This window comes from Rattus norvegicus, chromosome X (assembly GCF_021556685.1).
Source record: "Rattus norvegicus strain SHRSP/BbbUtx chromosome X, alternate assembly SHRSP_T2T, whole genome shotgun sequence".
Lineage (NCBI taxonomy): Eukaryota > Metazoa > Chordata > Mammalia > Rodentia > Muridae > Rattus > Rattus norvegicus.
The window spans coordinates 142,529,450-142,545,037 of NC_141554.1; the positions used below are offsets into that span (position 1 = coordinate 142,529,450).

Below are 15,588 nucleotides of genomic sequence, written 5' to 3' on the forward strand. Positions count from 1 at the left end.
TGGCTAGTGCATTTTAAAAATATTTTATATGTTATCAATCAGTTTCTCTTTTTTCCTGTTGTTTTGTTTCGTTTCCTTTTGTTTTGTTTTGTTGACTCAGGGTCTCCCTGTGAAGTTTTGACTGACTTGGAACTTGCTGTGTGTATAAGGCTAGCCCCAAATGCATAGATGCCTCTTGCCCATCTCCAGAGATATGTCATTAAGTGCATTGACGGCATGGGCCACCGTTTCCAGCTTGCATAGGTGGGTTTGTTTGGATATGTATGCACCACTTGAATTCCGGGACTGGGATAGCTGTTGGAAAAATATAACTGGTATTGTAGACAGTTGTGAGCTGCCTTGTGGGTGGTGGAACCGAACACCGCCCTCACTAAAGGCAACTAGTGGCTTAACTAGCCAGACTCCTGGTTAGTGCTTATTTCCATCAGCAGGTGTGATTTTTAATAGGCTGAACAGGTACGAAGGTTTCTGCTAAGACAACCTCACGCCCCTGTCAGGAAAATGTTGAAAAAGCCAGCGCCCTTATGAACAGAGTGCGCAAGGTTACAACCTCAAGCGGCTTTTCCAGAGACCTTCCTGTTGTTGCCATCATAATGGGTGGGCGGGACCAAATGTCTTCGCCTAGTGACCGTCAGGGCTATACCTAATAAGAAGTGACGTACAAACACCATTGTCTCTCATTGGCTGACCAGTGGGAAAATTTGCCTTTGAAGCAGAGGGAGCTTTATGGGAAGCTGGCAGTAGGTGAGGAGGTACCCAGACACTGGCTCTCCTAAGAGCTTCATCTTAGCCATTCACTCCATCACACAGAGGCTGGGGAACGGGGGCCATAAACTGAGTGAGACAAAGGAAGTCTGCTGAATCATCTGTAACCCTCGGACACTGGCTGGGCTGGAGGTGATATCACCATGTTGAGCCTTCTACGGTGGATATCCACATTCTTTCACGGGAGCAACACGTCTGAAGAAATATCAGAGGAACAGCCTCAAGGTAATCTGGTAACCCACACCCCCACTCGAGGAGACTCCTCAGAAAGGCTTTCCTCCACCTTAAGGTGAGGTTGGGACACAAATAGTCTAGACGGACAGGCCAACATCCTGGGTGGCTGTTGAGCATGAGGATGTCCCTGAGTTTCCACGAGTAAGGCCAGTACTGAACGGTATCCTAAGCTCCTTTGGGATGGCAAAGCAGGAGGGTGTTTGGCAAACTCACAGAACACGTGACACAAGGCTTTGTGGGTTGTACTGTCTCTGCCTTCGCATCTGGCCCTTGAAAGATGCGTTTGTCTATCCCCAAGAGAAGGGGCACATTGCACATTGAGAGTGAATTAGGCTTGGTTTTCATGCACACATGGTTCTAAAGCCAGGAGGCAGGTTTCTAAGGGTGACACCATGAAGGACGGTGGCCTGTTGACCCAGCAGAGTACTCGAGCCAGACTCTCAAACATTACTTACCCATTACCCATTATGCTTATGAAGAACAAAAGGAAATTTGACACTGTATCCTTAGATCCACGGATCTTTAAAGCTTTCTCAGAAGGGATGTTGAAGAATCTAGGGCTCTGGCTATGGATTTGCTGCTGCTGTCGAGTGAGGCGAATGCTAGTAAGAGTGGGAGTTTAAAGGGCCTTCCTGAGCAGTAGATGAACCCAGCACTTGAATACTTAGTGAGACAGGTCACCCACAGCTCAAATAGGTGCCATAGAGGTGCGATTGAGTACTTACAACCTTGGGATGCAGAGATGGCTGCTGTGTTACGGTCAGTGAAGTGATGCTTTGTGCTCATGTGTACACGGGTGGAGTATTGGTGTTACTAATGCTGTGATGCTACACTATGGCCAGAGCATCCCGGGAACGAAAGGGTTTATTTGGCTTGTGGTACCACATCACAGTTTCTCACTGAAGGAAGTCAGAGCTGGAATTCAAACAGAGCAGGAACCTGGAGGCCGGAGCTGATGCATGTAGTGGGTACTTGCATTTGACATGAACCAGTGTCACCTTTGTTTACCTGTGTCGTAGATAACACCAGGTTGAAGTCTATTCAGGGAGTGGTCACCTCTCTGTGCAATTACTATGGCTGGATCAATGACTCCATCCTCTTCAACGTGGAGGTAATCAGTGACAATGTGCCTCTGAAGATCGGGACCAATGTCCTTGCGCTTGTGGAACAAGATGAAGTAACTCATACCCTGAAAACAATCAAGGTATGGCCGAATTTATCCAGAGTACTTAACCTAAGGGGATTTTGTTACCTCTCTTGGATTAAAAGAAACACGAATGTAAATATGGGGTGAGTTTAATGGGCTTCTTCTATGGGGTTGCAGTATCTTTTTATTTCTGTTCCTAAAGATTGATTTCAGTTCTCTCTCATATTTAAATGTTTTGCACAATGATAATTATTGGATTTCATATAATCCTCTTCCCTTCCGAGTAAGAAGCTCTTTCTCTTGTATGAATTCAAACAGATATAATTGTTGTGATAAACTTTAATATCAATATGTTATACAATATTCAAGATGTATTTAATGTACAGCAAATTTCTGGTCTAGATTTTTGAAAGACTTATCTCTATAAACATAATCAGCTCAGATATTTGCATATCAATATCTATTCTCAGATAATTTTTGGCTATACTGTTCTAATTAATAGGCTCAGCCATAGGTACAGAAAAGCCTTTTATCCATGTTGATAAACACCAACACATTAGTAGTTCTAGTTGTTGTTCTTCTTGTCATTATTGTTATTATAATTATAGAGAAAATAATGGAAATTTGACAATCACATTTCTGCGTTTTGTTTTTCAAAATTTGCTATAACCTGAAGTATAAAAAAGGAATTTTGTACTTTTCATTTATTCAACCAATCTTAGACTTTTTTAAAATTAAATCATTTTCCTGTACATTAATTTTTATTGGATATTTTTATTTACATTTCAAATGTTATCTCCTTTACCGGTTTTTTGGCCATAATCTCCCTATCCTGTCACCCTACCCTTCTTTAAAGTGTGTTCCCCTTCCAAACACACCCCGTTTCTGCCTCCCTACACTGACATTCCCCTACACTTGGGGATCCAGCCTCGGCAGGACCAAGGGCTTCTCCCATTGGTGCCCAGCAAGGCCACCTTCTGCTACATATGCAGCTAGAGACCTGGCTCTGTCCATGTGTAATCTTTGGGTATTGGTTTAGACCCTGGGAACTCTGCTTGGTTGGTTTTGTTGTTGTTCTTATGTGGTTAGAAAAATCTTCAGGCCCCTAAATCCTTTCTCTAATTCCGCCAATGGTTCTAAGTTCCATGGATTGTAGCTAACACTTGACTCTGTTTTTGATATGCTCTGGCTGAGCCTCTCAGGAGACAGCTATATCAGGCAAAAATCAGCATGCACTTCTTGGCTTCATCAACATTGTATACATTTTGGGGCTGTGTATAAGTGGGCTGGATCCCCAGGTGGGGCAGGCTCTGAATGTCCATTTCTTCAATCTCTGCTCCAAACTTTGTCTCCACATCCCCTCCTATGAATATTTCTGTTCCTCCATTTAAGAAGAGCTGAAGCATCCACACATTGGTTGTACTTCTTCTTGAGCTTCATGTGGTCTGTGTATTGTATCTTGGTGAATTCAAACTTTTCGGCTAATATCCACTTATCAGTGAGTGCATACAATGTGTCTTCTTTTGTGATTGGGTTACCTCACTCAGGATTATATTTTCTAGTTCAATCAATTTGCCTATGAATTTCAGGAAATCATTGTTTGATTGCTGAGTAGTACTCCACTGTGTAGACATACCATTTTTCCATAGTCATTACTCTATTGAAGGACTTCTGGGTTCCAGTCTCTGGATTTTGTGAATATGGCTGCTATGAACATATGGGAACATGTGACTTTGTTGTATGTTGGAGCATAATTTGGGTATATGCCTAGGAGAGGTATAGCTCTTTCTCAGGTAGTGCAAAGTCCAATTTTCTGAGGAACCTCCAGACTCATTTCCAGAGTGGTTGTACCAGTTTGCAATCCCACCATCAATGGGAGTTTTTGACCTTACCTATTCTGACTGATGTGAGGTGTAATCTCAGGATGGTTTTGATTTGCATTTCCCTGATGACTAAGGATGTTGAACATTTCTTTAGGTACTTAGCAGCCATTTAGTACTCCTCAGCTGTGAATTCTTTGTTTAATCTGAACCCCATTTTAATAGGGTTATTTGGTTCTCTGGAGTCTAACTTCTTGAGTTCTTTGTACATTTTGATATTAGCCCTCTATTGGATATAGGATCAGTGAAGAATGTTTCCCAATCTGTTGGTTGTTATTTTGCCCTAACGACAGCGTTTTTCTTTGTCTTACAGAAGCTTACCAGTTTTATAATATTCCCATTCATTGATTCTTGATCTTAGAGAGTAAGCCATTGGTGTTTTGTTCAGAAAAATTTCCCCAGTTCCCAAGTGTTCCAGACTCTTCTCCACTTTTTTCTATGTGTTTGAGAGTATGTGGTTTTATGGAAGTTCTTGGTCCACTTTGACTTGAGCTTTGTACAGAGCGATAAGTATGGATCAATTTGCATTCTTCTACCTGCTGACCTCCATTTTAATCAGAACCATTTGTTGAAAATGCTATCTTTTTTCCATTCAATGGATTTAGCTGCTTTATCAAAGATCAAGTAACCATTTTTCAGTGTGTTCATTTCTGGGTCTTCAATTCTATTCCACTGATCTGTATGCCTGTCTCTGTACAAATACCATACGATTTTTATCACTATTGCTGTGTAATACTACTTGAGGTCAGTGATGGTGATTCCTCCAGAAGTTCTTTTGTTGTTGAGTATAGTTTTTGCTATCCTGTGTTTTTTGTTATCCCAAAGGAATTTGCAAATTGTTCTAACTCTATGAAGAACTGAGTTGGTATTTTGATGGGGATTGCATTGAATCTGCAGATTGCTTTTGGCAAAATGGCCATTTTTATTATATCAATCCTGCCAATCCATGAGCATAGGAAGGCTTCCCATCTTCTAAGATATTCCTCAATTTCTTTCTTCAGAGACTTGAATTTCTTGTCATACAGATCTTTCACTGCCTTGAGTAGAATCATACTGAGGTATTTTATGTTATTTGGAAGTATGGTGAAGGGTGTCATTTCCAAAACTTCTTACTTAGCCTGTATATCCTCTGAGGAGAGAAAGGCTACTGATTTGTTTGAGATAATTTTATATCCAGCCACTTTGCTGAAGTTGTTTATCAGGCTTGGTAGTTCTCTGGTGGAACTATTAGTGTCACTTACGTATACATTCATATCACATGCAAATAATGATATTTTAGCTTCTTTCTTTCACATTTGTATCCATTTGACCTCTTTCTGATTTCTGATTGTTCTAGTAAGGACTTGGAGTCCTATATTGAATAAGTAGGGAGAGAGTGTGAAGCTTTGTCTAGTCCCTGATTTTAGTGGGATTGCTTCAATTTTCTCTCCATTTAGATTGATGTTGGCCACTGGATTGCTGTATATGTCTTTTACTGTGTTTAGGTATGGCCTTGAATTCCTGATCTTTCGTAGGCTTTTATCATGAAGCGGGTGGAATAGTTTGTCAAATGATTTCTCAGCTTCTAATGAAATGGCGATGTGGTTTTTCTTTGAGTTTGTTACATGGTGGACTACATTGATGGATTTCCATATATTGAACCATCCCTGCATCCCTGGGATGAAGCCTTTTTGATCATATTTGATGATTGCTCTGATGTGTTCTTGGATTCGGTTTGCAAGAATTGTATTGAGTATCTTTGCGTCAGTATTCGTAAGGGAAATTGGTCAGAAGTTCATTTTCTTTGTTGGATCTTTGTGTGGTTTACATATAATTATAATTGTGGCTTCATAGAAGGAATTGGATAGTGCTCCTTCTGTTTCTATTTTGTTTTGAGAGTATTGGTATTAGGTCTTCTATGAAGGTCTGATAGAATTCTGCAGTAATCCCAACTGATCCTGGCTATTTTTTGGGTGGGAGATTTTTAATAACTGCTTCTATTTCTTTAGGGGTTATGGGATTTTTAGATGGTTTAGCTGGGCGTGATTTAACTTTGATACCTGGTATCTGTCTAGAAAATTGTCTGTTCCATCCAGATTTTCCAGTTTAGTTGTATAAAGACTTTTGTAGTAGAATCTGAAGATTTGTTGAATTTCCTCAGTTTCTGTTGTTTTCATTTCTGACTGTGTTAATTTGGACACACTCTCTGTGCCCTCTGGTTAGTCTAACTAAGTGTTTATCTGTATGCTTGATTTCCCCAAAGAACCAGCTCCTGGTTTTGTTGATTCTTTGTGTAGTGCGTTTTGTTTCTACTTTGTTGATTTCAGCCCAGATTTTGATTATTTCCTGACTTTTACTCCTCTTGGGTGTACTTGCTTCTTTTGGTTCTAGAGCTTTTAGCTGTGCTGTTAAACTGCTTATGTATGCTCTCTCACGTTTCTTTTCAAGACACTCAGAGATATGTCTTTTCCTCTTAGCGTTGTTTTTATTGTGTCCCATAAGTTTGGGTGTGTTGTGCCTTCATTCTCATTAAATTCTAAAAAGTTTTTAATTTCCTTGTTTATTTCTTCCATAACATTGGGTAGTGCGTTGTTCAATTTCCATGTGTATGTGGGCTGTCTGTGGTTATTGTTGTTATTGAAAACCAGCCTTAGTCGTTGGTGATCTGATATGATGCATGGGAATATTTTCATCTTCTTGTATGTGTTAATGCTTTTTTTGTGACCTATTATATGGTTACTTTCGGAGAAGGCTTCATGGGGTGCTAAGAAGAAGGTATATTCTTTTGGTTTGGGATGAAATGTTCTATAAGTATCTATTAAATCCATTCAGTTCAGAACTTCTGTTAGTTTCTCTAAGTCTCTGTTTAATTTCTGTGTCTATGACCTGTCCATTGTTGAGAGTGGGGTGTTGAAATCTCCTACTCTTACTGTGTGAGGGGCAATGTGTGCTTTCAGGTTTAGTAAAGTTTCGTTTATGAATGTAGGTGTCCTTGCATTTGCAGCATGGATATTTAGGATTTAGGGTCGCTCTTGGTTGATTTTACCTTTGTTGAATAGGAAGTTTTCTTCCTTAACTTTTTTGATAACTTTTGGTTGTAAATCAATTTTATTTGATATAGGAATGGCTACTCCAGGTTATTTCTTTGGACCATTTGCTTGTGAAATTGTTTTTTCAGCCTTTTAATCCGATGTAGTGGCTGTCTTTGTCACTGAGGCCTGTTTACTGTATGTAACAAAATTCTGGGTCCTGTTTCAGTATCTAGTCTGTTAGTATATGTCTTTTCATTCGGTAATTGAGTCCATTAATGTAAGAGATATTAAGGAATAGTGATTGTTGTTATCTGTTGGTTTTATTGTTAGAGGTGGATTTAAGTTTGTATGCCTCTCTCCTTTTGGATTTGTTTCAAGGAGATTATTTCCTTCCTTTTTCTATGGTGTAGCGCCCTCCTTTTGTTGGGATTTTGTATTTATTATGCTTTGTGTGGCTGGATTTGTCAAAAGAGGACATCAGCCCAGGGTCTTCTGGCTTTTACAGTCTCTGGTGAAAAGACTGGTGAAAATCTGATAGATCTGCCTTTATATGGTACTTGACCTTTTCCCCTTACTGATTTTAAACTTACTTCTTTGGGTTTCGTTGAATTTACTATTTTGACTATTATGTATCTGACAGGAGGAAATACTTTAATGGTCCAATCTATCCAGAGTTCTGTAGCCTTGTTCTATGTTTATGAGGATCTCTTTCTTTAGGTTGGGGAAGTTTTCTTGTATAATTCTGTTGACCATATTTACTGGCCCTTTCGATTGGGAATCTTTGTTCTCTGCTATACCTACTATTCTTAGATGCATAGGTACTCCTGGCAACTGGCTTTCAGCTCTGGGCTCAGGCTGAAATCAGAAAGGTCCTCCCCGTGCCTGGTCCTAGGTTCCTGTGCCCAGAGAGCAAAGAAGGCACTAGGCAGGTTCCTCTTGTGTCATGAGTGTGAGCACAATAGGTCTCCCCTGAGCTCTCAGGAGTATCCTGACTTCTGAGAGTCCAGATACATCACACATGGGACTTGGGTACAGATTTCCCATCAGAGATCATTCTGTATTATGGGAAAATATCTTTATTATAGAAGAGGTGCATATAATCAGTTATTTTAACGAATACCACTTTTCTTGATTTTACATATAGTCTTACTATACTAGAAGCATATTCTTTCTATCTTTTATTGTTACCCAAATTGCTAAATCACAGTCAATTCAAAACTGGCATCGTGGTACATGTCTTTAGGAGGTAGAGGCATTTGGAATCTTTGTGAGTTCAGGGCCAGACTGGTTTACATGATAAGTTACGGTGAGCCAGGTGTATAATTTAAGGCTTTGCTTGAATAAACAACCCCTGATGAATTTTGTTTTTCATATATTTCAATGTTATGCAATGAGTTAGTACTCTGTACATTACAAGTCCACAAGTAGACGGAAGCCTGGCTAGCCTGCAACCTGCAGCCGTCTTCCTAGTTCCTGGCTCCTAATTGCTGGAATTACAGGCCTCATGGACAGTGTCTAGTTTCACTCCTATGATTTGAGGATGTTATACACATATTGGCACAAGAATATTTGACATAAGTGTGCATGCACATTGCTTTCCAAATGTCTGCAAGTGGTGCTATACTCTGAAATGAATCCTCCACTCTACTTCATTTGGTTTTGAGGGATTAACAGTATCTTAGGGCCTTTCTTAGTCTTGGAATCTGTCTTTGTGGTTTGCCACGATTGTTAGTGGTATCTCTGTGTTGAAGAATGAGAGCTGGGAGAATCTAAGTCTGCCACGGGAACTGAGAAATTCCTTAGGGTACCGTATGTCTATGGATTAGTGGAGGGTCAGAATGAAGAATGGTCAAAGTCTGTGATGCTCATCTGGCAGCAGAGTGACAGAATTAGTGAGTGGTCAGATAGGTTCTAAGCTCTTCACCACTCAGTGCAAGTGATCCTATGAAAAGCACCATCCCATGAGTACTCTTAAGTAGCCATACATAGCGTGAGAGGTGGGAACTGCAATTGTTTAGATGTTGAAAACAGCCGTTGACATTAGTAGCTTAAGCTTCCTCAATGATCATAGAACATCAGCTCTCATCATTCTTCCCCTCTATACTTGATGAGTGCATCCAAACTAAATATCGAACAATGAGGAATGCAGCTCACTAATTAACATGTGTGTACCAACTCTGATTCCAGATGTCTCTCTCTGCTGTCCTTTTGTGAGTCTTCATGCACTATTTTAATAGCATGCACAATGTTCAGTTTCCATTTTCAAATGGAGACTCAGTCACTGTTTCTGGATAATGTAATTGTCCAGGATGGTTTGTGGGAGATGCTTTTCTGCTTTGTGCTCAAGTGAATATTCTACTTTCGTGTAAAGAATGTTCTTCTGCTTGATGAAGAAAGATTCAAAGTTATACTACTTCCTCTAACGTTCGTTATCTCTGATAATTCAGAAGAATAGTATTCCCTCAGACCGTGGGGCCTGCATTGCATGATTTGTCATTGAAAAATCTTCTGATGGTGGTTGCTTCTCCCACTTCATGATAAATTCCTGCTCCCAGATCCTGATAGGGAAAAGCATGTTTTCCTTTTTTCTCCAATACTGTGCTGCTCATTCTTGTCTCTGTTGATTTAATTCAGGTCACACCCATCTCACAGGCAACACAGTTTTGTTCCTTCACATGCACAGTAAAGCTACCCCAGGTTGTCCCCCACAGTGTGCCTCAGTCTGTTTTCTTCTGTATAAATGTGCAGAATTTTTCTCTTGTTTATTACAGCCATGATTGCACATTGTGTATAAGTATATTTTAAATGTATTTTGCAGTATTGAATTTTGAGTACTTGAATAGTAAATGTACTCTATTCTAAAGTCAGAAGCTAAGTTTGTGGGTGCATTAAACATAGGTATGGCACTCCCTATTGAAAGACAGTTAGAAATCCAGGAAGCAAGCACAGACATGATTTCTGTCCTCATCTCATTCCATAACATATTTTCAACAGGAAATGTTAGGTTGGAGAACAGTTGTGTAAGCAAATTCTGCAGCAGGAGGACTGTTTCTGGCATGCATAATAAAACCCATTTTCTCTGACAGGGGACTATGTCCTCAAAGTATCCATGTCTTAGGTACTCACTAGGATAATGTTGCTTTGATGAGGAATCCTTGGTATGGCTACAATCTCCGGCATGATATTTTTATTTCACCTGCAGTCAATGTCTCCTCTTATAGGTGAAAGTTATGACTGATCTTCCCGAGGGCAGTGAGCCGTCAAAACTTGGCAAAAGGCTTTGTATTAGATGTGTCACCTCTGTAACTGAAGAAGACGTGTATATCAGCGAGGACGTGTCTTTCCCATTATACCTCTTTTCTGGCGGTAGGACTTATAGCTTTAGAAACATAGAGCAAGAAATACAAGTATCGGCTTGGGTTAAAAGCTCTTGAGAGTGTGGGAAGCATCCTTGAAGTTGAAAGTAATGTATAATACAGGGGGAAAGGACAGTATTTTAAATACCACCTAGAGATCCTGTCCCCTGTGACAACCATCATCACATGTCCACGTGGATTCCCTGACTCAGTTGATTTCATTGGCTGCATCATTTTTTAACTTTGGTTTTTCACATAGGGCTCTCAAAAGTATGGGAAACTCATATGTATCGAGAATTGTGTACGAGAGTAAGAAAACCATCCATTATGAGATTCTCATCTTTGTGCCCCTGCTCTGGGTTACATTTAAAATCTATTCAATGATGGCATTATATAAGTATAAGTGATTTATCTTGAAAATACTTGTATCACACATGTCTCTCTTAATGCCTGATGAATAATGCATCATTGTAAATGAACCAGTGTTTAAAGGGCTTTCTGCTTCCCTTCCTGTAGGAAGATATTTACAGTATCTTAGTATTCGAGGAATTTCTTTACATTAGGAAATGTTGTTCAGCACATGGCAAGAGCCTAGATATGACAGTATTACTACTTAACAATTCTCCCTTTCTTTTTTTTTCCTTCTTTTTTTCGGAGCTGGGGACCGAACCCAGGGCCTTGAGCTTGCTACGCAAGCGCTCTACCGCTGAGCTAAATCCCCAACCCCTAATTCTCCCTTTCTTGGCTGTTTTAGCATTCAAACCTTTCAAAGGAGACTTGGTTCTGGTTGAGTATTCCATGAATTCGGGCATGTCAAACATCAATATCCACTCTGTGAGCCCCCTCAGCTGTCAGGATATCAATGAGGTAATTGTCCTCCATGCTGTCTTGTCATGATTAGGCAGCTGCCTCTCTTTCTTACTGATCCCTTTCTTGCTCCAGATTTTTTTGGTACGTTTGGCAGTAAATCTTCTGCAGAGTGGACACTACTGTCCACAAATTGAACAGTAAATATGGAGAGGGTAATGTAGAAGGTGTGTGTGTGTGTGTGTGTGTGTGTGTGTGTGTGTGTCTGTCTGTCTGTCTGTCTGTGTATTTGTGTATGTGTATTTGTGTGTGTGTATGTGGCTGTGTGTGTGTGTGTGTGTGTGCATGTACGTCCGTGTGTGGTTAAGTGCTCAATCCATAAGTTGTGAGCTCTCCTTGATGTTATGCTGTTCTATGGACAACAATTAGAAAGCATCTTGGATGTAAGGACATCGTAGAGAAATTTTGAGTGGATTGGGTTTGAGGTGTTCAGCCCGCTGATGAAGGCATGTCAAAGCATTCATTGTAGGACAACCTGTGAATGAGTTGAAAATTCAGGAAGGTAGAGCATGAGGTCATGATGGGGTGAGGGGCCTGCTGATTGGAACTGGGTGTCTGGGTGTGTGGGGGACCATCTGTGGTGGATTGTATGCTTCCCCAGACTCATAGCCATCTTTCTCAACATTGCAGGTCTATGTTACTAGCATTGATGGAAGAAATGGCATGGTAGAAGCCAGAGTCTTTTTCACCCTTGACTCTCTCCAGATACCTTCTGGGTATACACCTGGATTATACGACATTGTAGATGTGGTCACTGTCGACAGTATCCAGCAACATTGTTCACTGAGGGCAGTATCAGTGACCCCAGTACAAGTGGAGATTTAACCAGACCTACAATTCGCTTTCCGGCTTATGCCCAAGGTTCTGGTTTAATAAAATAATGTTGCGTGTAATCCAAAGATCTCTGAACGATGACTCTTTCTTTGAAAACCCTGGTAATTTCGTTGGCAACGTGACTCACTTCAGAAAGGTAGCTTGTCAATTCAAAAACATACCGTGTTGAATCATGCTTTAGGAAAGAAACAGCCCTGCCCTCAGGTACATGCATCATTCTCCATAAAGTGGAGGAGATTTTCTGCTGCCCATGGCCTTGTAGGCCTCTAAGCCTCATGAAGAGGCAAAGCATGTTGCTCAAGATCCCAAGAGTGTGGCCAGGTAGGATTTAACATTGTAGCTTGCCTTCCATTTGAATGTCTTTGATCCTTTCCAAAGCTTATTTCTCTATGATAGTTTTCATTTCTGATCAGTACTCCATTTTGTAAATATAGTGCTTATTTATAGATCCCTGTCCTACGATAGTCTTCAATGCAGTCAGTTCAGCGTAATGAAAGGTCATACTACAGTCCAGTTCAAACAGAAAGATGGAGCAGAGTTTCATTAGACCCTGAGGCAGGGGGCCAAAAAATTCTTTCAGACTTTTATACTTCTTGAACTTGGCTGTGTCTCCAACATTTTCTGGCCTTCAGAAGGAATCCTGGTCCTGGCCACCATCCAAAGTGTTAGGGATTCCTGTACTGGAGACTGATGCCACATGACCAGTTGTCTATGTCTGTTCTTTTCATGGTGTGGTCCTTCAACCCCCATGACAGGGTTCAATTCCATGCCTGTTAGTAATCCATGGTTATCCTAAACATTTATAGTTTCAACTGTGCAAAACTGACCTATCTTGCAGGCAGACGATCAATATTCAGAACTTCCACCATATACCCTTTCTCCTGAGTGTGACCATCCCCCACCCCATCAGAATGCAGAGCCCAAAGCACCAATGTTTTTTTTTCTGCCCTGCCACCCAACAGTTTGCTCATGTCGAAGATGCTATTGCCTCTTTTGCCCACTGTAGTTTGATGTGATTATTCAGGTGAAGGCAGACACAGGATAGAACCAGTCTGTCATTGGACAAGAAGGAAGGATGGGCAGGAGAAAAGCTTTAGAGGTGGAGGAGACTGTAGGAGAGAGTAGCCGAGAGAACATGGAGGCAGAGGTTAAGATTCTTCCCTTCACATATTACATATTGCAGGTTGTTATGACTAATTTTAAGGGATGGGAGTGTAAATGATTTTGGGTAACGAGATGAGCAAACTATGTCTTATCTAGGTGGGCAATTATATCTTATCAATTGGATGAGAGTTTATGGTGTTGTACATTCTTACATGTGGTGATTTAATTGAGTTCACGAGAATGTGTGGTAGTTGGACACACTGGGCCTCCATGAATTAGGTATGGATGTCTGGTATGGTGGCAACCTGTCTTGGGATGTAGATGGTGGGTACAGAGATTTTTGCCAGGTTCAGAGCGTAGCCTTCGGCAGTGTGATATTGGATGGAGCTTAGCAGTTGAGACGCTCTTTATCTGAGATGAAATTATCCAATACAGGCCACGTGGCCAAAGGTTCTGGCACTGTTGTGGGGTATAAGAAACCACATTTTTCATTTTACCACAACAGCCCACATACCATTGGAGGAGATCTGTCACCTCGAGTGACTTAAGGTCCAGGTACTTTGTTGGGTTCAAGTACCTACCAATCCAGTACTATTGTGTCCTTTGTGCCAAACTTCAAGGCCAGGCAGTCTCCAGAAGGATGAGATTCTCAGTCATTCACCACCACTGATAACCCTCACTAGTGACATCATACACCACCATACTCAGAGCAGCCAAAATTTCTGATCAACCTTCTGATCACCATGATGCATAGACTCCAGCCTATTTGGGACAACTGTCAACAACTCCTAGCTGCCCCCAAGCCCCCTCATTTTTAAGGTCCATAAAGAGTGTATGATCTTCCAGGCAGCAACTCCTTGGTTGGTCTTTAAAGTCACACACACACACACACACACACACACACACACACACACACACACACTAATGAAATGATCTGGAGTGATTTGCTGATACTTTCAAATGTAGCCGCAACACACCAGAGGGTCTCCAGGCCTTTATAAGAATAAGAAAAGTCATCCTGGAGGAGTTCAGGATGAGGATTGTAGAGTCACAAATCTGGTAAAAAATCAAAAGTCACCCACGAATCCCTGAACCAACTCCATGGTCAGCTTGGTGACAGTTAAAGACAGGACACCCCTTTTTGTTGGGGTTCAACCTCAACACAGGATTAGAGTTCTCAACTGGAAGCAGGGATATCTGGAAGGCATATAGTCAGCACGTACAGACAACCTTTCTTGTTCAAAAGTAACAGACAATCTTTCAGGTTTAAAGCCTCTCTCTCTCTGTCTCTCTCTCTGTCTCTCTCTCTCTCTCTCTCTCTCTCTCTCTCTCTCTCTGTCTCTCTCTCTCTCTCTCTCTGCTCAAATCTGCATGTACTTTTGCTCCCACATAGGGCTGAAGGATGTACTCTCTCATCCGTTCACTTTCTCACACTCAGACACTCATTGTTTGGGTACTTCTTCTCACACACATCCCCCTTACATACTCTCCTCACATTCTCTTCACAGCACACACCTCATGCACACCTCACTCTCTCTCTCTCTCTAACACACATGTACAGAATCCTCACATTATCCACACTCCACACTCTCCCCACACTGTCTCACACCCTCTCTCCTAATACACTCTTTCTTCACATACTCTCTCCTCATGCTCTCTCTCTCTTCTCTCTCTCTCTCTCTCTCTCTCTCTCTCTCTCTCTCTCTCTCTCTCTTTCTTTTTTTCAAAGAATGGCCACTGGCTTCTGAGATGTCTCTGTCTTGGCCTATGGCAGGCATTCCCTTAGTTCTAATGGCTGGTCCACTGGAGGGATGTGTCTCCTACTTTTAAAAGTCCCAGATGCAATCCTTTTTTTTCTTCTTTTCCTTTTTTTTAACCAGTGGTTGTTGAGATGTCTCCATTCCGGCCTGCTGTGGGCAGTCCCATTCATGGTATGCTGTCCCCACCACCTAATGACCCAAAGACCCATATGCATTAGTCAATAGTCAACATGGATTTTGCCCCACAATTGGTAACCGACGTTTAACAGAAGCTCCAAAAGCTAAAGGCTTTCACAGAACTGACTACTGAACAGCTCAGCAACATCAGCATCAAAGTCATTGCTCACTGGGAAGGGGCTGTAAATGAAGAAAAGGAAAATTACTTAGAGAAGAAAGCAAACAATGAGGATGGTCACAATGAGGACTGCAGAAAATTCAGACACCCTGCAACCCAAAAGAAAGGAAGATCACCAGAAGCTTTAACAGAGGTACCAATATTCTTACTACATGGAAGAAGGACACTGGTAGAATGAATAGGTCAGGAAGAGGGTACCAGGGGCCAAAGATAAACATGCAAAAGGAAAAAAGGTCCCTGCCACAGTGAATCAAAAAATCCAACAGGTTTCTGAG

At 41.2% G+C, this 15,588-nt stretch overlaps 1 protein-coding gene across 3 annotated transcripts; it reads left to right on the forward strand.

The window, feature by feature from the left end:
* The first annotated feature begins 726 nt into the window (after nt 1-726).
* On the forward strand, nt 727-12,169 carry Ct55l1 (cancer/testis antigen 55 like 1). 3 transcript variants are annotated; one of them, XM_087601246.1, is made up of 5 exons: nt 727-990; nt 2,019-2,203; nt 10,259-10,403; nt 11,148-11,260; nt 11,891-12,169. In XM_087601246.1, exons 1-5 carry the CDS (start codon nt 909-911, stop codon nt 12,083-12,085), a joined length of 720 nt encoding a protein of 239 aa, XP_087457372.1. In that variant the 5' UTR covers nt 727-908; the 3' UTR covers nt 12,086-12,169. The 3 variants fall into 3 exon arrangements, 2 of the variants coding, with proteins under 2 accessions (XP_087457372.1, XP_087457373.1); XR_015647114.1 differs by lacking the exon at nt 10,259-10,403; XM_087601247.1 differs by lacking the exons at nt 10,259-10,403; nt 11,148-11,260.
* Nucleotides 12,170-15,588: the final 3,419 nt, after the last annotated feature.